The 24,863-nt window shown below is 46.5% G+C and overlaps 2 protein-coding genes across 2 annotated transcripts in view; both read right to left on the bottom strand.

Moving 5' to 3' along the window:
* Positions 1-211: 211 nt before the first annotated feature.
* LOC114590972 (E3 ubiquitin-protein ligase TRIM7-like) overlaps positions 212-24,863 on the bottom strand; it is a 29,819-nt gene continuing 5,167 nt past the window's right edge. Inside the window, exons 4-10 of the mRNA XM_077923548.1 lie at positions 11,627-12,079; positions 8,663-8,758; positions 6,084-6,314; positions 4,187-4,209; positions 3,942-4,060; positions 2,858-2,884; positions 212-1,795 (exon numbers count right to left, since the gene is read on the bottom strand). Of these exons, the coding sequence (XP_077779674.1) occupies positions 1,248-1,795; positions 2,858-2,884; positions 3,942-4,060; positions 4,187-4,209; positions 6,084-6,314; positions 8,663-8,758; positions 11,627-12,079 (1,497 nt within the window). The 3' untranslated portion in view covers positions 212-1,247. The remainder of the gene's footprint in view (positions 1,796-2,857; positions 2,885-3,941; positions 4,061-4,186; positions 4,210-6,083; positions 6,315-8,662; positions 8,759-11,626; positions 12,080-24,863) is intronic.
* On the bottom strand, positions 16,807-23,468 carry LOC114592047 (butyrophilin subfamily 1 member A1-like). Its single transcript, XM_077922811.1, has 3 exons — positions 23,353-23,468; positions 20,355-20,408; positions 16,807-18,819 (listed from the first exon to the last, which is right to left on the bottom strand). Exons 1-3 carry the CDS (start codon positions 23,366-23,368, stop codon positions 18,266-18,268), a joined length of 624 nt encoding a protein of 207 aa, XP_077778937.1. The 5' UTR covers positions 23,369-23,468; the 3' UTR covers positions 16,807-18,265.

Below are 24,863 nucleotides of genomic sequence, written 5' to 3'. Positions count from 1 at the left end.
GTGCAAGTAGATAACTAGGTACCGCTCCAGCGGGAAGGTAAATGGTGTTTCCGTGCGCTGCTCTGATTCGCCAGAAGCCGCAATCCCAGAGTCGGCCACAACTGGACCTAATGGTCAGGGGTCCCTTTACCTTTATTGACCTCATAGGAATGTGTGTGTGAAGAACATGAAATAGGATTGCAAAAGTTTGTAGGTTTTTTTCATTTTTTTATTTATCAAAAAACAAACTCTTCCATTGAAAATTACATCAACCGTTGTGCTCTGACCCTCTCCCCAGCTTGCCGCCTTTACCAGACTGCAACCTCTTCCCCCTAGGTCACCAATTCTAAAGACTCTCCTTTCAAACTCTGCTTTGTTTTCTGAACCAACTCAGAACTGCAGGAGGGGCCCCACCCAACAGCTATCTGGTCCAGAATCCCATTCTCCTTGACTTTTCTTAATGGCCCATTTTTATTATTATTAACATTTTAAAGTTTTTCAGTTGTACAAAATAAAGTGGAAAAATAATGTTGTGGGAGCCATGGCTCGTCTCCCAGGCACTTCCTGACACGGGGAAGATGGCCTGGCTTATATTTTAATGCTTGCTAAACCTACTGTCTGGCACCCAGTTCTAACACACCACACACAGATTAAATTCTAACATTTACTGGATCCAGAAATGTAGGGTGTCTGGCACCCACAAACTCTTAACACTGCAGAGAAAATGCTAGGCTGTCACCTCCTCTCAGGGTGGGGGGGTAGAGCTGGTGTGGGTATCATGGCTCGTCTCCCAGGTACTTCCTGACATGGGGGAGCTGGCCTGGCTTATATTTTAATGCTTGCTAAACCTACTGTCTGGCACCCAGTTCTAACACACCACACACAGATTAAATTCTAACATTTACTGGATCCAGAAATTTAGGGTGTCTGGCACCCACAAACTCTTAACACTGCAGAGAAAATGCTAGGCTGTCACCTCCTCTCAGGGTGGGGGGCTAGAGCTGGTGTGGGTATCATGGCTCGTCTCCCAGGTACTTCCTGACATGGGGGAGCTGGCCTGGCTTATATTTTAATGCTTGCTAAACCTACTGTCTGGCACCCAGTTCTAACACACCACACACAGATTAAATTCTAACATTTACTGGATCCAGAAATTTAGAGTGTCTGGCACCCACAAACTCATAACACTGCAGAGAAAATGCTAGGCTGTCACCTCCTCTCAGGGTGGGGGTGGCAGAGCTGGGAGCGGTGAGGATCGTCCTCAGGACTCAACACTTCAGACCAGCTCCCCACCAAACATGGAAAAAGGGCTGGACCTTCTCCTCAGAGAATGAGGCTTGTTGGAATTTGAAAATCAAGTCGTCGGTATGGGCATTATAGAATTCCACACAGCCCTGATCATAGTCTAGGGACACCCGGATCTTCCTGGGCTCATAGCTCAAGCTCAAAGGGGTCCGCTCAGGGAGGGTTGAAGCCCAGAAGGGGTCAGATGAGGCTGACTCATCCTTTCCCTTCCCAATGGCCCAGATCCCCTCAGAAGGACTCATGCGGACAAAGCCTTTGCGCCTGACAGACTCTTTTGCAACCCCTACAGCCCAGTTGGCCCGTTCCCTTTCCTCCTTCTCCTCTTCCACCACCACCTCCCACCAATATCTTCCTGAGGTGAATTTTGCATGGGCCAGCGCGTAGAGCATGCTGTCGAATCTCCCAGGGTTGTCCTGAACGTCCTGCATTTCCCTTCTTCTTCTCAAACTCTTCAGGTCCTCGGTTACAACAAGAAAGGGGTGGACGGTTCCTGGATCCAGAGTGATGCTCACTGTGAAGAAGAAGAAGAAGAAGAGGAGGAGGATATGACAAAGGAGGTTGGGTGGTTGATGATGCCAGGTGAAGGCTCAGTCTCACTACTGGAGAGGGACTCGAAAACACTCCAGGCCTGTTTCTGGGGCCCAGCAAAGAGTGGAAAGGACCACTCCTTCAATTACAGGCAGGTTGAGGACAGAGAGGCACTGTGGACCCCCACTCACATATGGATATTTTGGAAGTCCCACATTCCTAAATTATTTATTTATTTATTATTATTATTATTATTATTATTATTATTATTATTATTATTATTAATACCCTGCCCATCCAGCTGGGCTTCCCCAGCCACTCTGGGCAGCTCCCAACAGAATGCTAAAAGCACAACAAAACATCAAACATTAAAAACTTCCCTAAACAGGGCTGCCTTCAGATGTCTTCTAAAAGTCTGGTAGTTGTTTATTTCCTTGACATCTGAGGGGAGGGCGTTCCACAGGGCGGGTGCCACCACCGAGAAGGCCCTCTGCCTGGTCACCTGTAACCTCACTTCTCTCAGTTAAGGAACTGCCAGAAGCCCCTCAGAGCTGGACCTCAGTGTCTGGGCTGGACGATGGGGGTGGAGATGCTCCTTCAGGTATACTGGGCCAAGGCCGTTTAGGGCTTTAAAAGCCAACACTTTGAATTGTGCTCAGAAATGTACTGGGAGCCAATGTAGGTCTTTCAGGACTGGTGTTATATGGTCTCGGCAGCTGCTCCTAGTCACCAGTCTAGCTGCCCCATTCTGGATTAAGCAGGCACTGACTATACCACATGTGGAATCCCTGCCATCGACCATCTTAGTTGTCCTCTTATTGATGTGCCCAATTTCTGTTCATATGAAAGGAAATAAATTGACTTTTCCAGAAGAGTGTTGCAACAAGCCACCCGCCTAAGGCCCTGAGATCTTCTGGTGAAGATTGGGTATATAAATTTAACAAACTAAATAAAAGAAAAATGAAGGCAACCAGTTGAAATACTTGAACGAGGGTTTGTCACTGGTGAACATTTTCTTTTCTTCCACTCCTTACAGATAGTTTACCTTTGTTCGGTGCCTGCATCAGCAGCCCTGTTACACAGAAGAAAGAGGGACTAATTAAAAAACGTGGTCAAAAGTCCATCAAGTATATCATTTGTTAACCGTCCCTGCCCCCCAAGCCCCACCCTCATACTAAATTCTTGGTTAATGAGGCCTATTGTGGATATAATTGGGGGGACGGAAGGTGGGTCAGGTGGCCAATTACTCACGGACGGAAAACAAGGATATGCATCGCCTAAAAAGAAAAACAACAACTGTGAATAAAATTGGCACACGTTCTGCTCATAGATCAGCAGTGGATGGCTGCCATTGGGAATGGGGGGTAGGCAGGCATAAAGGCAAACTTTAGCTGGCGCCAGAGTCAATGACAAGCAAAGAAAACTATTTCTAGTTTTCTCTCCATCTTCTTCTCGGCTAAGGGCTCCTCCATACTGTTGTTTAATGTGGGCCGTAAGGTTCCGTCAATTCTCTGCTACCCATATGATGGGTCCCCTCTAAATCAGCACCTCCCCACACTTTCGCCTTCCTCAATCCCAGGTTTTCTCATCCCCTCTCCTTTTCAGAGTATCCCTGGTATGTGGAGGAAAAATATAATCGCAGATGGATTCTGCGTGACCTTGCCACGTATATACCAAGATCACAAACACCCCTTCCTTGCTTCTTCGCTCACCTGGGGCATGTTCAGGGAGGGAAAGGCATGGATAACCTATTGAAGGGAAGGGTTTTCAAACACCTATAGGGTAACCACACGCCCCATTAGGGATGGCAGGATCTAGAATCCACCTAGGTTGAAAACAGCATGTTGAGGACGAGCAGGGAAAAATTCCAGACTGAGATTAATTGCATTTTTGTGCTACAAATGGCTAAGTGTGTGCACAGGCAAGGAGGACAGTTGCATCAAAGGAATTCTAGGAAGTGGATGGAATGAGGGAAATGTGATTCGAGACCCGCTGGATCATTCCAGGTAAGAGTCAGCTCCTCTTTAGCAAAATTCAGACTTTCGCAGCAACCAACAGAGATGCGGAACTGCCTGACAAAGAGCGTCCTTCCTCATTCCATGAACTGACCCCCCGACCCCAAAGAATACCTTTGCATTTCTCCAGGGTATCCTTCAGAAACGAATTTTTCTGAGTGTAACTTATGAGTCTCTCTTCTATGCCTGTAGAGATTCCCAGCACTGTCCGCCTTCTTTTCCACTGCACAAACCTGTAAGGAAGGTGGGTCAGCCTAAGAGATGGTTTAAACAGCAGCAGCAGCAACAACAACAGCACCCAATGTGGGCGACCGGCCACTGGAAAAGGATAGGAAGGAGATTGAGAAAGAGCCACGTACCTGATCACCCAAGTCCCAAGGCCCTGAAAGAGAGAATGAGAGAAATGGGTCTCAGCTGCACAGGCAGAACACAAACAGGGCATTTTGCTCTACAGTGGTACCTCAGGATGCGAACGGGATCCGTTCCGGAGCCCCATTCGCATCCCAAACGGAACGTAAGATGCAACGGGGCGTCTGTGCATGCGCATGGCGTCATTTTGAGCGTCTGCGCATGCACGAGTGGCGAAACCCGGAAGTAACGCGCTCCGTTACTTCCGGGTTGCCGCGGAGTGCAACTCGAACGCGCTCGACCCAAAGCTCATTCAACTCGAGGTATGACTGTATTGGATATTACTTTTCTTGGAAGGCTCCATGCACACAATATTATAAAAAGGTAAAGGACCCCTTTACCTTTACCTTTACCCTTTACCTTGATGCTTTAGAATTATGGTGCTGGAGGAGACCCTTGAGAGTCCCATGGACTGCAAGAAGATCAAACCTCTCCATTCTGAAGGAAATCAGCCCTGAGTGCTCACTGGAAGGACAGATCCTGAAGCTGAGGCTCCAATACTTTGGCCACCTCATGAGAAGAGAAGACTCCCTGGAAAAGACCCTGATGTTGGGAAAGATGGAGGGCACAAGGAGAAGGGGACGACAGAGGACGAGATGGTTGGATGGTGTTCTTGAAGCTACCTGCATGAGTTTGACCAAACTGCAGGAGGCAATGGAAGACAGGAGTGCCTGGCGTGCTTTGGTCCATGGGGTCACGAAGAGTCGTACACGACTAAACAACTAAACAACCACAAAGGACCCCAGGACGGTTAAGTCCAGTCAAAGGCGACTATGGGGTTGCGGTGCTCATCTCGCTTTGAGGCTGAAGGAGCCGGCGTTTGTCCTCAGACAGCTTTCTGGGTCATGTGGCCAGCATGACTAAACCACTTCTGGTGCAACGGGACACCGTGACGGAAGCCAGATCGCATGGAAACATTATACATTCAATGGACACAGAGACTGTATTTTCTTCTATCAAGTAGTCCATACATAACCTGGACCTATTACACATTTGGTGCCCTGGGGAAAGCGCTTTTTCACACATCAGTTTCGTTCTCAAAACAAAAGCTTAACGCAGATCAATTCTGCATTACCCGCCCCCCTCCATTTGAAAATGGACGGAGGCAGCCCCAGCAATGGGGGCTGGGACCTGCCCAATGTCACTGTGGCTGGGTGTACGCCAAGATTTCAACCCCTAATTCCTTCTTTGTTCACCTGGGATATGAGGCAGGAAGGAAAAGTCAGGAGAAATCTCATCCAGAAGAGCATCTTCAAATGTGTATCAAGTAACCACACCCACTTTGGGGGATGGAAGGTTCTAGAAGCAACCAGGACTGAAACCAGCATGTTGAAGATGAGCATGCATGGTTCCACGCTAAGAAAAAGCTACTCCTTTGTGCAACAAATGGATAATAAGTTTGTACAGAGCCCAAGTGTCCTCCCCAGGTGTTATGTACTGAGTTGAATAGGATCCAAATGCAGCAGTCTGATTGGTCCTAGAACAATAGGATCCAAAATGCAGCAGTCTGATTGGTCCTAGAACAATAGGATTCAGAATGCAGCAGTCTGATTGGTCCTAGAACAATGCAGCAGTATGATTGGTCTGCATTAGCCACCCAATCCAGCTCCAGATGGAAGTGAATTCACAACCTGATTGGCCTACAGGAGAATCCCGGAATTAGCCAATCACGTGCAGCCCATTGTGTAAATAATGTATATAAAGCAGATACTTTGGGGAAACTTTCATTCCTCCTCACCACTATGAGCTGAATAAAGAGCATGAAATCCACTCTCGACTTTGAGTATATTTCACCAGGGACCCGTACTCCCGGGATCAGGGAGCTGCCTTTGTGTTTCACTGTCTCACCTGCAGGAACCCAACAGGTGGCAGTTGGCGCTTCTTTTCCATGTCTGTGATGTGGCTACTGAGAAAGGCGATATCCTGTGAGAGCTTGACGATATTACTTTCCTTTTTTTCCTTCATCTCTTTCTCCAGATCCTCCAGCTCATTCAGCCAAAAGCGCTGCAGCTCGTGCAGGAAGTTGTGCATTTGCTCAAAAGCGCCCGTGATCTTGTTCTTCTCCTCCTCTAGCTCCGCCTGAAGGGGAAATAGAAATTGGGGAGGGAGTAGAGGTGGAAGCTGAGTGCCGTTCAAGGGAGCATAGCTACAGGCCTGCGACGGATACTGCAAAAGAATTCTACACATAATGCTTCTTTAACGTACCGCAGTGCAGTAAATTTCCACAGGATTCTTAAGAATGAACCTTTTTTTTGTTTGTGGTACAGTGGTACCTCGGGTTAAGTACTTAATTCGTTCTGGAGGTCCGTTCTTAACCTGAAACTGTTCTTAACCTGAAGCACCACTTTAACTAATGGGGCCTCCCACTGCTGCCGGAGCACGATTTCTGTTCTCATCCTGAAGCAAAGTTCTTAACCCGAGGTACTATTTCTGGGTTAGCAGAGTCTGTAACCTGAAGCGTCTGTAACCTGAAGCGTATTTAACTCGAGGTACCACTGTACTGACTTTGGAAGGGGGACACCGCAGAATTTTTTCCGTTGCCAGATTTACCATGGAGCTTATGGTACAAGCTGGAGGGAAAGGCTCTCACAATAAATGAAAATTTTTTACATACAGTCGTACCTCGGCTACCGAACGCATTGCGAGTCGAACGCTTTGGCTGCCGAACGCCGCAAAACCGGAAGTGACTGTTCTGGTTTGCGAATGTTCTTTGGAACCCGAACGTCTGACGCAGCTTCCGCTGCAGCCAATCGGAAGCCACGCCTTGGTTCCCGAATGTTTTGGAAGTCGAACGGACTTCCAGAACGGATTCTGTTCAACTTCCGAGGTACCACTGTACACACAACACACTAAATAAATAGATAAATAGCAATATTAGAGATTAATGATATACGTTAATCTTGGGAATGCAACAACATTAGAATCAGGTAACTGGTAAAAATGGCCATTCGGTTCACCAAGGTTTACGTGTTTATATTTTGAATTAGATATATATGGGAGCACCAAATTTTTTTAAGCGACTCCAAAGGTCTTAATCCAGCCCTGCAAAGGCTGCCTGCCATAACATTGCTCCCTCATGTTATCCCCGTCTTTGATTAGAAGGGCTCGGGTGGTCTTGGTGGCAGGGCTGGCAAAATGTCCTAGGCCGGCCCTGCTTTAAGGTATCCTGGACGCAAGATGTTCAGGGCTCTTTGTATTAACACAGGAGCACACTGAGCCAGTTGCAAATGGGCACCCAGCACAGATGTGTTGTTTTTTCCCTGACGGGGGATGCACAGCAACTTTACTGAGCTCTAAGGCAGAAACGTGAACACAACCAGAGGCCTTTCTCCTTGGGATAATAGGTTCTGAAATGCCCAATAAAGATGTAAAGTTATTTTTGTATGCCACAACCGCTGCTTGAATTCTTATAGCTCAGAAATGGAAAACACAAGAATTACCAACTGTGGAAGAATGGCAGATGAAAATGATGGAATATATGGACCTTACTGGAAGAATCCGCGACCAGAAAGGAGAGGAACATCAAGAAGAGTGGAAGAAATTTAGAGACTATTTGAACAAATATTGTAATATTAAAAATTAGAAACTAAGAAAGAAAAATTAGAAACTAAGAAATTAGAGAGTAAGAGTTGTAAAATAACAGAGATCTGAACTTTAAGAAAAGTTAACAAATTAGAATTTAATTGGAATATTGTGTTTTAATAATGATATTGGAAAACTGTTACATTTAAATACAAGGAAATTCAGAAGGGAGGGCTCAGAGGGAGTCAAAATGATGTTAATGACGCTAGAAGTTTAAACGGTCAATTAATTTGTGTGGTATGGGTGTGTTTTTAATATGTGTTTTTATTTTTCATATTATCTTTTTTGTTTATATTATTAATTTTGTCTCTTCAGTTTCTCTTGTAATAGGTGTTATATTTGCTAGAAACTTAATAGTAAAGGGACCCCTGACCATTAGGTCCAGTCGTGGCTGACTCTGGGGTTGCGGCACTCATCTCGCTTTATTGGCCGAGGGAGCCGGCGTGCAGCTTCCAGGTCATGTGGCCAGCATGACTAAGCCACTTCTGGCGAACCAGAGCAGCGCACGGAAACGCCGTTTACCTTCCCACCGGAGTGGTACCTATTTATCTACTTGCACTTTGATGTGCTTTCAAACTGCTAGGTTGGCAGGAGCAGGGACCGGGCAACGGGAGCTCACCCCGTCGCGGGGATTCGAACCGCCGACCTTGTGATCGGCAAGTCCTAGGCTCTATGGTTTAACCCACAGTGCCACCCGCGTCCCTAGAAATTTAATAAAAATCATTAAAAACAAACAAACGTGAACACAGCCTGATACATCTGCCGGCATACATATCCAGGATGACAGAACTCTTGGCCAGCCAGGACTCATCCACAATGTGGGAACTATAACAGCAAAGACCTACCGGAAATGCCTTGATCCTCTCTTCTTCAGCCAGTTTCCATTCCCTAACCACTTGTCTCTCTTGCACCAGAAGCTGCACCTCAGCCTGGATTCCTTGCTGTGGAAAACAAAATGAGGCTTTTTGACCTGTGAGAAATCAGCCAGTTTGATGCCCAGACACAATTGCCCCCACACAATATTGGATTTATTTTTATTTTTCCAATAAGGAGAGTGGCAAGGAAATGCACTGGAAAGCATGGGATAAAAGTCATCAAATTTCCCCAGAAATAAACCGGAATTAACGCTAATCAAATAGCCTCCGCTGTCTAACCTCCCTGCAAACAAATCAGAATTAATGCTCAATAAACAAGTCATTTGGAAGTGCCTTATGTCCAGTCTTTATTGAGCATTCATTTTTATTCATTTGTGGGGTATGTGTACATGCTATTAGTCTTTTTTTTTTTTTACCACACTTTTCAAGAACCCAGTTTTGCCCCACAAGCTTCCTCATTTCAGAAGTTTGATGGGTGTGTGGAGAGAGAGAAAGAAAGGGTCTTTTTGCTGTTGTCATTATCCCCATTTAAAGTACTGCCATACCACTTTAAACAGTCGTGGCTTCCCGCCTCCTCCCCCCAAAATTATTGGAGTTGTAGTTTGCTTAGGGTGCTGAGAGCTGTTTGGAGGCCCCCTCATTCGCTTCTCAGAGGTACAATTCCAGACGTCTAAAATGCCTGAGGGGAAAATTCCTTTAAATTATTTTTGGAGATTTTGCCAAAAAAACCCACACCTCAATACCTTTGTGTCCAGATTTTCACTTATTTGAAATATGAGAACCCTAGTTTAACAACCAATCCCTCTTCCCTGGGAATTTTGAGAACTGTAGCTGTGAGGAGAAGAGCGAGTCTCAGCACTTTTTACATCTCCCAGAATTATTGGGGGGACGCCATGACTGTTGAAATGGTACAGTGGTACCTCGCAAGACGAATGCCTCGCAAGACAAAAAACTCACTAGACGAAAGGGTTTTTTGTTTTTTGAGCTGCTTCGCAAGACGATTTTCCCTATGGGCTTGCTTCGCAAGACGGAAACGCCTTGCAAGTTTGTTTCCTTTTTCTTAACACCGTTAATACAGTTGCGACTTGACTTCGGGGAGCAACTCATAGAACGCAGTGTGGTAGCCTTTTTTGAGGTTTTTAAAGACTTTGGTGATTTTTGAAGCTTTCCCAAAACTTTCCCGACACCGTGCTTCGCAAGACGAAAAAAATCGCAAGGCGACAAAACTCGCGGAACGAATTAATTTCGTCTTGCGAGGCACCACTGTATTAAACACATAGTGCTCCAAACGTGCAGGTGGCGCCACTGTGAAACAATTAAGAGTCAGAAATCCTTGCCAATATCTTATTTATTAATTCCATTTATAAGTGGAATCCTTCCTCCCGATTCTTTCCATCACCAAAGATCTACATAATCCGCTGGCAATTAATTCTTACAGCTATTAAATTTAAAAGCTACACTCCGCCTGAAGTTTTAAAGATCACAGGGCACTTTACAATATAAAAACATAGAATTAAGCCACAATATAAAAACATAGAATTAAGCCACAAAATCAACTATACCACTTCCTGCTGATAACAAATCCATCTTTGGAAACCGCTAACCAGTGATGGCCAAACTCAGCCCTCCAGCTGTTTTGGGACTACAATTCCCATCATCCCTGACCACTGGTCCTGTTAGCTAGGGATGTTGGGAGTTGTAGTCCCAAAACAGCTGGAGGGCCAAGTCTGGCCATCACTGCGCTAAACCTTTTGCCCCGGCCTTATTGTCGGGGGTGAAGTCTGCCGGAGCTCAACTTTTCTCATGCGAAAGGACAGATATGCACTTTGGAGGTGACTCAGGCTACCCCCTTTTAAGCAGAAGCTGCAAATGGAAAATGCTGCTCCAGTTAACCTTAGCAAATAAACAACAACACTTCCGGTCTTGTTGGGAAAGCTACCTTAAATATCTTTTCCAACTCATTATAAAACAATCTCCCAAAAGTCCTTAGCTACTTTGCACGTCCACCACATGTGGTAAAAGGAGCCTTCTACTTCTTCTTTTTTTAAAAAAATGTATCCTTATTAATTTAAAATAAACACATTTATGAAAAAACAGACGTATATACAGGTAAACAAGCATACAGTCAATCAAACAAATAACAGAAAGATCAAACAAACCACCACACTATAAGATATAAGAAGATTAATATAATTCTCATCATATATACTCCTGGTATTGAACACAATTATAAAACTTATAGAGAATAAATTTAAAACTGACTTCCAATTAATCTCACTGTACTTTATCTATCCATTACTTTATACCGCCCAGTTACATATTTCTTATATAATTTCCTTTTACCTCCCTGCAAACGTTTATTTATACAATACTTCTACTTCTTTACACTTCCAACAAAGATCTGACGTTGATTTATATACCGTATTTTTTGCTCTATAAGACTCACTTTTTCCCTCCTAAAAAGTAAGGGGAAAGGTGTGTGCGTCTTATGGAGCAAATGCAGGCTGCGCAGCTATCCCAGAAGCCAGAACAGCAAGAGGGATTGCTGCTTTCACTGCGCAGCGATCCCTCTTGCTGTTCTGGCTTCTGAGATTCAGAATATTTTTTTTCTTGTTTTCCTCCTCCAAAAACTAGGTGCGTCTTGTGGTCTGGTGCGTCTTATAGAGCGAAAAATACGGTGTATTTTGGCTAATTTGCTTGGCGTTAGGTACCATCTATACATCATAGCACGGTGGAGATTAAAGCTAGACCTCTGAAGCACATCTCCCTCCTCAAATACCGGCCGCTATAGTTTACACCACGCAGGGTTACAACTCTCAGGAACCAACTACAACGCCCAGAATTCTTTGAAGGGGAAAATGGGCTTTCCAGGTAGAGTGCTCATGCAACCTAAGACACAGTTCTGAAAACTGATGCCTGAAGGAGATTTCCTACCTTCATCTTCTGTGAAATCTGGTCCAGATTAAACATGGCGTGTTCGCTGTGCTCTTGCGACCTCTTGCAGACGTTGCAGACGTGGGCTTCACAAACCCTGCAGAAAAACTCCAAGGGCTCCCCATGTCTCTCGCAATTGGTTCTCTCCGCCTGGGAGGTGAACTGCTTGGCTATTTCGACGACGTTGGCCAGCTGCCGGTTGGGCCTGAAGCTGGTTCTCTGGGCCTCTTGCCTGCAATGGGGGCAAAATGCCGGTCTTTGGGTTTCTTTCCAGCACATGGCGAGGCAGGCTTTGCAGAAACTGTGCCCGCAGTCCAGAATCACCGGGTCTGTGAAATAGTCCAGGCAGATGGGGCAGGAGGTTTCGTCCAGGAACTGCCGGGTGAGGAGCACGCTTGCCATGTCTGCTCCGCTCTGAAGCAGAAGGGCGAAAGGGAGGATGTTTTGCTTTTGGTTTCAAGGCACCGACTGTTTCCTGGAACTGCCAGGCTCTCCAGCACGAGTCATCCCAGATTAAGTGTTCTAAGCCACATCCCTTCGTATTAAAAGGTGGGCGTTGACAGTTGCCAAAGATTCGTTCAAAAATGCAGTGCTTTTTTTCTGGGGGTACGCAGGAGTATGCATACCCCTAAACATTTTGTGAATCTACGTCTGGCCTCATTGAGGGGCAGTATTTCAAAATGAGTAGGAAAATGAGAGTACATTTAAACGTTTTTTTAAAATAGAAAAAAAGCCCTGCAAAAATGTATGCCACCATAGAACAGCTTACCGTCTCCAATCAAACCATCCACCTGGCAATAAGACTTACAAAATACAGTGGTACCTCGGGTTAAGAACTTACCGTATTTTTCGCCCTATAGGGCGCACCTGACCATAGGGCGCACCTAGTTTTCAGAGGGGGAAATCAAGGGAAAAAATATGAACCCCCCCCCCCAGCTCTGGGAGCAGCGGACAGGCTGTGCAGCCTGTGCACTTCTCCCAGACCTTCTCCCTGCTATTGCGGGAGGTGGGGGAATTCCCCCATCTCCCGCAAAAGCCCACAGGAGGGAGAAGGGACTGACTCGGCCAGTCAGTCCCTTCTCCCTCCTTGGGGAAAAGCCCCCAAGAGTGGCACGCTCTTTAAAGGCTGTGTGGCTCCTGCGGGCTTTTCTAGGAGGTGGGGAAATTCCCCCACCTCGTAGAAAAGCCCGCAGAAGCTGCACAGCCTTTAAAGAGCGGGGGGATTTTGCGTGCTTTTGCAGGAGGTGGGGGAATTCCCCTATCTCCCGCAAAAGCCCACAGGAGCCGCGCGCCCTTTAAAGAGCGCACGGCTCCTGCGGGCTTTTGGACCGAGCTTGTGGGGCTGGCGGTGGGGGGAAGCGCTGCTTTTCCTCACCGCCAGCCTCAAAGACCAGACTCTCCTGGCTTCTGCAAAAGCAACGGGAAGCCTCCGGAGCGCAGGCTTCGGAGGCTTCGCGTTGCTATCGCTGAAGCCAGGGAGCCTGCATTCGCTCCATAGGATGCACACACATTTCCCCTTAATTTTTGGAGGGGGAAAAGTGCGTCCTATAGAGCGAAAAATACGGCAATTCGTTCCAGAGGTCCGTTCTTAACCTGAAACTGTTCTTAACCTCAAGAACCACTTTAGCTAATGGGGCCTCCCGCTGCCGCCGCGCGATTTCCGTTCTCATCCTGAGGCAAAGTTCTTAACCCGAGGTACTATTTCTGGGTTAGCAGAGTCTGTAAACTGAAGCGTCTGTAACCTGAAGCGTATGTAACCCGAGGTACCACTGTACAAGAGTTGACATGTGTTTGTGTCCGTTATTAGCTTATTGTTGATTCTGATTACTTTTTGAATGCTTTAAATAGCTGTTTTTACTCATCATTTTATCGTTTTTACAAAACCACTTTTTCTTTTTTTTACCATCAAGAGGTATACAGTGGTACCTTGGTTCTCAAAATGCCTTCGTACTCAAACAACTTGGAACCCAAACACTGCAAACCCGGAAGTAAGTGTTCCGGTTTGCGAACTATTTTCGGAAGCCAAATGTGCTCCGTTCTGAGTGTTTAGGGGTTGTCTTTAAAAGTCTGGAACGGGTTAATTCATTTTGCATTACTTTCTATGGGAAAGCGTGCCTTGGTTTTGGAACGCTTTGGTTTTGGAACGGACTTCCGGAACGGATTAAGTTTGAGAACCAAGGTACCACTGTACACATTGTATGAAATAAAGCATTATACAGATTGCAAAGAAACAATATTAAGGTGTCCAAACCGACATGAATGGAAAAAATGCAGAAATTAAAGCAGGCTAATTTAGCTGAGATTCCTGCACGGCCAAATGGGTTCAGCTAGTTGCCTCTTGGGGGTCCCTTCCAATTCTACAATTGTCTGATTCTCATTTGTCAACGCCTGGGAGAAATGTTTTCGGCCAATGTCCAAAAAACTTTAGATGGGACGTTTTAATATGAGCAGTGGATAAAAGCTGATTAACTCATTCTCACCCCACAAAATTGCTTGGGGTGTGCCTGAATAAGTCCACTCAGACTTTTGGAGTGATTATAGAAACTATAGAATGAAAACTGAAATATGTGTGGGAAGGGTTCATCATGGGAAGCTTGCGTTTTCAAAAGAGAAGGTCAAAGTAGCACGTAAGCAGGAGGAGGTTGGAGGGAAGAGGAGATAAGGAGTGAAGGCCGAAGGCCGTTGCTATGCAACTTTGCCGGAGCGAGACGGAACATCTGCTGTTTATGAATGCTTGTGGCATCAATATTGTGTCTTTTACCCCGAGGCAGTGGCACTTTCCACTTTGCCTAAAGGGCATCTGTGGGGGTGAAGTGACAACCATTGCAATGTTTTTAATAAAGACGCCCGGTTTGACAGACAAATTGGGGTCTGGGTTCTTTTGGCTGCCCAGGCCGAACCCACAGCTTTTGGGGCGAGTGAGTTCCCCTTCCAGTATTTCCCTGAGGAGACCACCTGCTTTTCTTTGAAGCTTTCTGTTTCTATTATGTTTTTTGTATATGTCGGAAGCCGCCCAGAGTGGCTGGGGCAACCAAGCCAGAGGGGCGGGGTATAAATACCACCACCATCATCATCCTGGTATGCCCCGCGGAGGACCTTAAGGTCCACAAATGACAACACTTTGGAGGTCCCAGATCGCAAGGTGGTTAGATTGGTCTCAACTAGGGCCAGGGCCTTTTCAGTACTGGCCCCGACTTGGTGGAACGCTCTGTCACAAGAGACTAGGGCCCTGTGGGACTTGACATCTTTCCGCAGGGCCTGCAAGACAGAGCTGTTCTGCCTGGCCTTTGATTTGGACTCAGTCTGACCCTTATGTTTCCCTCCCCTTATGGTTTTGATCTATGGGCTACTATTAAAATGAGGCTGTGTTTTAAATTGTATTTTAACCCGTACAGTGGTGCCCCGCTTGACGAAAGGGTTTTCTGTTTTTTGAGTCGTTCCGCAAGACGAATTTCCCTATGGGCTTGCTTCGCAAGATGCGAGTTTGTTTCCTTTTTCTTAAAGCCGCTAAGCCGTTAATAGCCGCTAAGCCACTAATAGCCGCTAAGCCGCTAATAGCCGTGCTTCGCAAGACGAAAAAACCGCAAGACGAAGAGACTCGTGGAACGGATTAATTTCATCTTGCGAGGCACCACTGTATTTTAAATTGGTCCCCTCCCCCATTATGTTTTTATTGTAATTTTACTGGTGTTAGCCGCCCTGAGCCAGGCAACAGCCAGGGAGGGTGGGATATAAATACCGTATTTTTCGCCCTATAAGACGCACCAGACCACAAGACGCACCTTGTTTTTTGGAGGAGGAAAACAAGAAAAAAATATTCTGAATCTCAGAAGCCAGAACAGCAAGAGGGATCGCTGCGCAGTGAAAGCAGCAATCCCTCTTGCTGTTCTGGCTTCTGGGATAGCCGCGCAGCCTGCATTCGCTCCATAAGACGCACACACATTTCCCTTTACTTTTTAGGAGGGAAAAAGTGAGTCTTATCGAGCAGAAAATACGGTAATAATTATTATTATTAGCAATATGGAAAGTGATGGGGAAATGCACTAGGAAGTGGGGAATGAATCATTGTCTAACCTCTCTGCAAGCAAAGCAGAGCGAATGCAGGACTATTCCTAGAGGGGTGCAGGGTCCTGGGGCAAATTGCACTGTGTGACCTGCCTCCCATTGCCTTCCTTCCGCCCCCCCCGAACTGATTCTGTTCGACTTCCGAGGTACGACTGTATGACATAATATGGGGAAACCATGGGGCCTCTGTCATGGATGCTTTAGTTGAGATTCCTGCATTGTGGGGGGTTGGACTAGATGACCACTGGGTGCCTTGCTACTATGGTATCTAAAAGCGTAACCAGTCTGCATGCAAGTCAACGGAGCACAAGGCTTTGGCGGGCAACTGAGTGCTTGATTTGGCCTGGCAGGAGAACTGAGAAGGAAACAAGGCCTTTTCTGCAACCTTGGAGAGGATTAACGATATCTCCGAATCTTGTCCAGGATGTTCTCTGTCCTCTCGCCTCCACCAGCTTCGTTTCTCAGAAGAGTTTCTGTTTGCGAGTGATGCCCTGCTTGCTAGTAAACAGGTTCATGGTCAGGTGTTCACACACCTGTCTCAGCAACGTCTATGCTATTCCACGTCGACAGAATGGAAGATGGCAGGATCTGCAAGGATCATAGAATCATACATTTGGAAGGGACCCTGAGGGTCATCTAGTCCAACCCCCTGAAGTGCAGAGATCTCAGCTAAAGCATCCATGGCAGGTGGCCATCCAACCTCTGCTTATAAAACTCTATTATCCTGAGGGTCACCGGGTTCTCCACCTCTTCTTTAGAGAGTGCTTTAAGGCCCAAAAGTTGAGAACAGCTGTTTTGTGTTGGTTGTTTTCTAAAACATGCCTATCGGGAATATTTTGCTTCAGTTTTTAAAGTGGAACTGGTGTGTTTTAGCTGCTCGCGTGTGTGTGTGTGTGTGTGTGTGTGCACGCGCGCTTAAAATCAGGGATGCAATATCGTAAGAGTGCAGAATGACAGGACAGAAATATTTAATTCAAGCTGCCAGGATTCAAATTGCAAGTATTTTAAAATCTTATGAACACCTGCAGGATTTTTTTTTTTGGGGGGGGGGGACACACATAGCCAGCTGAAGCAATGAAAATTTCAAAAAAAGTAACTTTATTCTCTGTTACATAATCCTTTTAAAAACACACAAATGGTGGCTAAAAAACCCCTAAAAACAGAAGGAACAGCACTTTTACGAGGAAAGTGTGAGCTGCATGTTCCCAAATCAGTATCGTGTCAAAGGTAATAAAAGAATTTTAAAAGTTGGAGTTTCTCCCTATTAGCAATCAAACCACTTGAGGGGTATGTCCCAATCTCTTAGGACCCACCTGCACTAAATATTTAAAGCTGTAGCGTGCCACTTTGAACAGTCCCAATGAATGCTGGGAACTGTAGTTTGTTAAGGGTGCTGAGAGTTGTTAGGAAACCACTACGCGCCTCAATTTCCAGAGTGGTTTCTAATCATTCGCCATTCCCAGGGAAAGTCTAGCTCTGCAAGGGAAACAGAGGGCTCTTTACAACTCTCAGCACCCTTAATAAACTATACATTTCCCAGGACTCTTTCGGAGAAGCCATGACTATTCAAAGCATCATGATATAGCTTCAAACTTATTGCAAAGATGGGAATTAAGCTTGTCTTATTCGGACCTCATTCCACTACCACATTTATCCACTCTTTATAGTGGTTCCCCTCCTGCAGGAAACTCCTGCCTCGGCTCTCAGATTCAGTCACCTGACCTAGAATGTCATGTGACTACCTAAGCCCTTCACCCACCAAAATAAATGTATTCCTCACCAGTGAGACCTCCCCATTGCAGCTACAAGCCTCTTTGTGTAGAAGGGAAACAGAGGCGTGCACCGTGAACCCCACCCCAAAATTGCACCCCAAACCCGCCCCCTGACAGTTCCGAAAGAGAGAGTAAGGCATGAGCAGCTGTTTAAGTACAGGCCACTCTTTGCGATCACAATGGAGGGGACCCAATTGCGTGGAATGGCTACGAGGGGGAAACTTGCCCCTTTGCAGTTGTTGAGGGACAGATATATATATTCCTTCATATGGAGGGAAAGAATGGTGGAAATAAAGCACAAGGAAATAAAGGCAAAAGCTCAAAGTGAGCACAGTTAGACGCTTCTTCCAACTGCAATATCCTGAAATAAACCTCCTTTCTACCACAAAATAATTTTATAATAATAAGGCTTTCTGGTAGAGTTCACATTTTTTTGTTTGCCCCCGACACTTGCACAGTGAGGGCAATTCTCAAATCCGTTCATTTCCCCCCTCTCAAAGGTACTGGATCAATACCCCTAAATTTTTCAATTGTCTGCAGCTTTTTTAGATATATATAAAAAAAAGTTAGAAGGAATCATTATTTCAAAACACAGTAATGACAAGGAGGGCCCCTAAGCCTTCTTGGAAACATGCAAATAAAGCAGATGGGGAAGCAATCTAAAAGCTGTGGTCAGGAAACGAAGTCCTGCGCGAAAACCAGTTAAAATGGCCGCCCTTATATAGTCACAGATAAAGCTCTAGCGTGTCACCATCTTTCTGGGTGGGATTTTTCAGGGTGACAGGAGGCCCCCCCTCAAGAGTCAGCACTTCAGAGCGAATCCCCTCTCCCGCAGCTGGAAAAAGGGCCTGATCCTCTCCCCAGCGAATGACGCCGAGTGGAAAGCAAAGATGAATTCGTCGGTATCGGCATCGAAGAAGCCCACCCAGCCTAACGGGTAGTCCAGGGCCACCAGAATCTTCTTGGGCTCCTTTGTCAATATCAACAGAGTGGTTTCGGGGAAAGTTAAGGCCAAGACTTCGTGAGGCATGTACGTGTCGCAAAACGGCTTCCTCAAAGCCCAGATGCCCTCGTCAGGCCTGACGTTGAAGGGTCCTTTCCTCGCGAGCGAGTCTTTCGCCACCCCCAGGGTCCAGCTTCCTTCTCCCAAGACCTCCACTGTCCACCATTGCGTCCCCGAAATGAATCTCTCGCGGCCGAGCACACAGACCTCCCAGTCAAATCTGTCCAAATGCTGGGAAACGTTCTTCTTCCGCCACTCCCTCTCCTTCCACGACGGTTCCCATTGCACGCTCTTCCGGTCCGGAGTGAGAACGAGATAGGGGTGTGCTGAGTTGGGATCCAGAACGACATTCACTGCAGGAAAGAGGGAAGATTGAGTGGCTTCAGGGAAGAAGGCCTGTGGCTTAGCAGTAGAGGTGCATGCCTTGCATAATAAATAAATAAATAAATAATAATAATAATAATAATAATAATAATAATAATAATTTATTTATACCCCGCCCATCTGGCTGGGCTTCCCCAGCCACTCTGGGCGGCCTCCAAAAAAATATTAAAATACTGTAATACATCAAACATTAAAAGCTTCCCTTAACAGGTAATGTCGAAGGCCCTAGGTTACATCCCGGGCAACTCCAGGTAAGGCTGGGAGAGACCCGTGCCTGAGAAGCCTGAAGGTCCCTACCAGTCAGAGTAATAATAATAATAATTTTTATTTATACCCCGCCCTCCCCAGCCAAGGCCGGGCTCAGGGCGGCTAACAAGCAATAATAAAAACAAGTTGAATGAATGCAACTTAAAAACAAAATTAAAATACAACCTTAAAATATTGAAACATTAAAATATTAAATATTAAAATATTGAAATGTAGCATCATCACAGGAGGAGAAAGGAAAGGAAAAAAAGAAAGAGGGGGAGGGAATCAAATTGGCTCCAAGCCAAAGGCCAGGCGGAACAACTCTGTCTTACAGGCCCTGCGGAAAGAGATCAGATCCCGCAGGGCCCTGGTCTCATGAGACAGAGAGTTCCACCAGGCCAGAGCCAGTGTTGAGAAGGCCCTGGCTCTGGTTGAAGCTAATCTAACTTCCTTAGGGCCCGGGACCACTAGGGTGTTGCTATTTATGGACCTTGAGGCTCTCCGTGGGGCATACCGGGAGAGGCCGGGGTTTTCTAAATATGGGTCTCCAGCTACAATTCCCATCATCCCTGACCACTGGTCCTGCTAGCTAGGGATGATGGGAGTTGTAGTCCAAAAACAGCTGGAGACCTAAGTTCGGGAAACCCTGGTTGTAGACCATACTGAACTGGATCGGCCAATACAGTGGTACCTTGGTTCTCGAACGCCTTGTGACTCGGACGTTTTGGCTCCTGAACGCCACAAACCTGGAAGTGAGTGTTCCAGTTTGCAAACGTTTTTTGGAAGCCAAATGTCCAACATGGCTTCCGACAGAGTGCAAGAAGCTCCTGCAGCCAATCGGAAGCTGCACCTTGGTTTCTGAACATTTTCAGAAGTTGAACGGAACGGACTCCGTTTGAGAACCAAGGTACCACCGTAGTTGGAGTCAGTACAACACAGCTTCCCATGCAAAGGATAATCTTCATCTGCTGCAGAATCACCCCCAGACTCTTCCCCAAAACTTCAGCTGAATGTAGGCAAGGAGGCACAGCAAACAGTCACAGGGTTCCCAACCAATTTTGTGAGTTTGTGGCCCGAGTGCCATTTGATCTCACACTCAGGGCAGTTCACCTCATCCTATGCTATTCCATCTCCTGTACATCTCATTGCAAAAGTAGCCCCCTGGGTTATGCAGAGGGGGCTCTCTTAGACCCCAACGCCTAAGTACCACCTTCTGTTAAAATGTCCCCTCTCTGTGTCTCCGCTGGGAAGTTACCTGTGTTGACAGCTTCCTCCAAGTTGTTTGCGTCCAGAGCTCGCTCCAGAGAATCTGTGAAGGAGAGGGAAATTGCTCAGACCCTCAAACATAAAGAAAATGGCCATGGGCTAGGAAGAAACATCTGCAGAGAGTTTGAGGGTCCTGTTCCTGCTTCTCTTCCCCAGGCCTAGAGTGGGGCCTGACAGACTACAAAAAAAATATATATTAAAAATAAAATAAATTGTCCAGTAGCACCTTAGAGACCAACTAAGTTTGTTCTTGGTATGAGCTTTCGTATCTGCTTTTGGTATCTGCTTTTGGTATTTTGCATGCACACGAAAGCTCATACCAAGAACAAACTTAGTTGGTCTCTAAGGTGCTACTGGACAATTCATTATTACAGTGGTACCTCAGGTTAAGTGCTTGATTCGTTCCAGAGGTCCGTTCTTAACCTGAAACTGTTCTTAACCTGAAGCACCACTTTAGCTAATGGGGCCTTCTGCTGCTGCTGCGCCGCCCGATTTCTGTTCTCATCCTGAAGCAAAGTTCTTAACCTGAAGCACTATTTCTGGGTTAGCGGAGTCTGTAACCTGAAGCGTATGTAACCTGAAGCATATGTAACCTGAGGTACCACTGTATTATTATTATTATTATTATTTCTACTGCATCAGACCAACACGGTTACCTACCTGAATCTAGCCTCCAAAAGGACTGCTTACCACCCAGTAGAGTACTGCTTACGTTCTTTTAAACTGCTTTGTAATTGCGTTTTAAAAAATTGTTTTAACACTCTGTGTGTGTGTGTGTGTTTTTTTTTGGGGGGGGGTGTTATCCAGCCACTTTTGTTTATATTTTATGCATTTTGTGTTTTTCTATTGTAATTTTATCTTGTGAACCGCCCTGCAGGTATAGGCCGGCATATAAATTTTATTTTGATGGTGATTTCATGAACAGCCACAACAAAAACCAGCTCTCTCAAGGTGCAGAAAACCCTAGGGAGTCAGCATTTAAATTGAGATCATGCTGTTTGGAATTACACTGTATTCTTAAAGCCTGTAATCGAGTCCAACGACATACGGAGGTGAAAGTGAGGGGAGGATTCCCAAAGCAGGAAGAGGAGGCTCTTTCCATTTGTGCCGGTGCTCTGAGAGACTTTTTGCTAACTGGGGCAGAGACAGAGCAATGGTGGTGCTGTATCTGCCCATTTATACCTGTGAAGCCTTTTCGGTCAACCATGCCCACCTGCCCTACTGAGCAAGCCACAAAGTGTCACCCCGTCAAAAGCACCCACCTTCCAATATTCTGCAGATGGGACCTGTTATTTATTCAGTGGGCTGTGTTTGCCTGAGCTTGAGTCTGGACTATGGATTCTGAGCCCCTGTGTTCTGATTCGATACATGACAGCCAATCCCAGGACATTTCAGGATTTGGGCCTCTGCCATTGGCCCTGAAACGCTGAGTCATGATTGGCAGCTTGGAAGTTCAGACAGCCAATCACGTTGGGAGTGGGAGTGGCCCAGGCCTTCAGAAATGTATATAAGCAGCTGCTTTGCCCCAGTTGTCGAGTTCTGTTAGTTCAATAAAGCAGTGTTTCCCAACCTTTTTTGGGCAAAGGCACACTTGTTTGATGACAAAAATCTTGAGGCACACCACCATTACAGCCCCGTGACGTCAGCGCGCAGCGTCACGCCGGGAGGGAAGGGCGCCGGGGCGCGGCTGCTGCTGCCGCCGCCGCTCCCGGCAGGCATGGGCCCAGCTGAGGCGGCGGCAGCTGTTGTGGTGGTGGCGGCGATAGCGGGCGGAGGAGGGGGCGGCGGCGGGGCCGAGGTGGCCGGCGGCGGCGGGTGGAGCAGGAGGGCGGCCGAGGCCGGTGAGGGAGTAGGGTTGCCTGGGGCTTGAGGAGCCGTCGCCGGGAGTTGCTGCTGCTGTTGTTGCTGCTGCTGCCCGGACATGCCGGCCTCCTCCTCCTCCTCGCCCGCTGTCTCGCGCTCCTCCCTTTTGCGCGCGCTGCCCTGCCGCCGCCCCATTGGCCGGGTCCTGTCAGCTGATCCTGTGTTATTTCCTGTGTGTGTGTGTGAGAGGGGAGAATGGAGAGAGAAACCTCGGCACCACCACCGCGGAGCTGCCCCCGGCTCGACGCGGATCCTCGCCGCCGCCGCCCCGCCTCTCGCCGCCCGCCTCGCCCGCCTCCCTCCCACGGCACACCAGGGAACGTCTCGCGGCACACTAGTGTGCCGCGGAACACCGGTTGGGAAACACTGCAATAAAGGTTCTTGCTGTTATTGCTGTGTCTTGCCTTGTGGAAACTCACCTACACTTTAGGACCATCACAGGACTTGCAGCTATCATGATTTGTAGCTACCAAGAGCCTTTTGTAAACTCATCTAAGACAGCACCCTTACATGTTGTGGTGGCAAATTCCGTATAGATTGGAATATAGATTGTGTGGAGGAGAAATAGAAGCAGGCGATGCCTCTTTTTTGAAGACCTACTGAGGGACCTTATAGGGGAATTGACCCCCCCCCCTTTTAATGACATTTGTTGCAGAGGAGTATAGCTGTCAATGTTTCCCTTTTTTAAAGGAAAATTCCCTCATTCTGAATAGGATTCCTCGCAAGAAAAGGGAAAAGTTGACAGCTATGCAGAGGAGCCTGAAATTGGAACTTTCTGAGAACACCTGTAGCCATTTCCCTTCCTTCAAACGTCAACTGTGTTGGAATATTCTAGAAAGAACTTGAGAATTGGTCTTGAACAGGTTGCCAGGCAACAAAAAAATCTACCCAGCAACAGCTGCCTTTATTAACGGCATGTGATCAACAAGGGTCGGTGTGTAAATGAGCATGAGTTTCTGGCCAGATGGGTGGAAGAGGAAAGGACTGTGCTATTTTATTTGTATTCAGGCAGTGTACATGTTTGTAAATAATAAAGATACTCAGTTAAAAGGAAACTCCGCTGCAAGTCTATTAGAAGAAGAAAACCCAAGTGTAAATGCTGCACACACAACAGCAAACTGTACCTTTGTAATTCTCCATGGCCTCCTCTAAAGCGGTGGTTTTCTGAATGGCGATTCTGAAATGGGCTTCCAAGCAGGAATGAAGGACCACCACAGGTTCTACTAAATTCTCCTCACACCTGGAAGGAAATACAAAATAGTAAAATAATGCCATTCTCCCGTGAACTTGTATCATTAAAGGACAAGACGGGCTTTTAACTCAAGAACCACTCTTGAACAAGTTAGAGATTGTAAGTAATGTGAAGGAGATTATGCGTTGAAATGTTTTAGTTGATATTTTAGATTGTAAAATCCTATTTTATCTATTGATTTGTTTTACCTTGTGGGCTTATAGCCGAATAAAGTATTATCTATCTATCTATCTCTTGAACAAGTGCCTGGGCCTAGAATCATAGAGTTGGAATAGACCACAAGGGCCTGGTGTTCTAAAGCTTGAGACCTCTAGTAAAAATAAAAATTATAGACCACTTAATCATAAAAGAAAAAACACACCTCCAAGTGGGTCACATAAAACAATGTGAAATAGTAATAAAAAAAGAGCTTCTCTCCTAAAGTAAGAAAGAGACCTGCTGGATCAGGCACAGATTGTATCTGGCCCAGTATCCTTTTGTCGTTGACAAACTTATCCTCCATGAAACCCCAAAAGGAGGTAGACAGCTCTCACATTGCAGAGGAAATAAGAAAGTCACAATCTTCCATATTACCCCTACGAAGAAAACTGCTTGCAGCAGCTGAGTGTATCTAAGGAATGTTAGAACCATATTTTGCAGAGATCCATTTATGCTTGTTTTTTTAAAATGAAAACAAATGTGTGAGGGGGTGGGACACCCCCCCCCCGGGAAAAATAGCAGGGCAGCACCAACTCAAAATTAAAAGAGACAGACAGACAACAGTGTGAACCACACACAGTGAAGGAAAACCGCGCCATTTGTTTGCAGGAACACCCCCAGTGTGATCGAAACTCGTCCATGCAAAGAGCAAAGGACACAAAAAGAGGAGCTACATACCTACTGATAACATTGCTAACGTCCTGAAAGAAAGAGAGAAATAGATCTCAGCTACACAGACAAAAGGGACGCGGGTGGCGCTGTGGGTTAAAGCACAGAGCCTAGGACTTGCCGATCAGAAGGTCGGCGGTTCGAATCCCTGCAACAGGGTGAGCTCCTGTTGCTCGGTCCCTGCTCCTGCCAACCTAGCAGAAAGCACGTCAAAGTGCAAGTAGATAAATAGGTACCATTCTGGCGGGAAGGTAAACAGCGTTTCCGTGAGCTGCTCTGGTTAGTCATGCTGGCCACATGACCTGGAAGCTGTACGCCAGCTCCCTCGGCCAATAAAGCGAGATGAACGCTGGAACCCCAGAGTCGGCCACAACTGGACCTAATGGTCAGGGGTCCCTTTACCTTTACCCAGACAAAACACACACAGGGCTTCCTCTTGTCCTAGTGCCGATTTCTTTGACTGTGTAAAGCAAATGGCCATTCCTAGGATCGTGCCTCTTTCATTCCTAGGGTCCT

The sequence above is a fragment of the Podarcis muralis genome, chromosome 2, assembly GCF_964188315.1.
Source record: "Podarcis muralis chromosome 2, rPodMur119.hap1.1, whole genome shotgun sequence".
Taxonomy (NCBI): Eukaryota; Metazoa; Chordata; class Lepidosauria; order Squamata; family Lacertidae; genus Podarcis; species Podarcis muralis.
This window is presented reverse-complemented; position numbering and strand designations above follow the sequence as displayed.

Coding starts and splice junctions, on each gene's coding strand:
- LOC114592047 (XM_077922811.1), bottom strand. Junction 18,820..20,354: donor GGAGGAAGCTGTCAACACAG/GTAACTTCCCAG, acceptor TCTTTCCTGCAG/TGAATGTCGTTCTGGATCCC.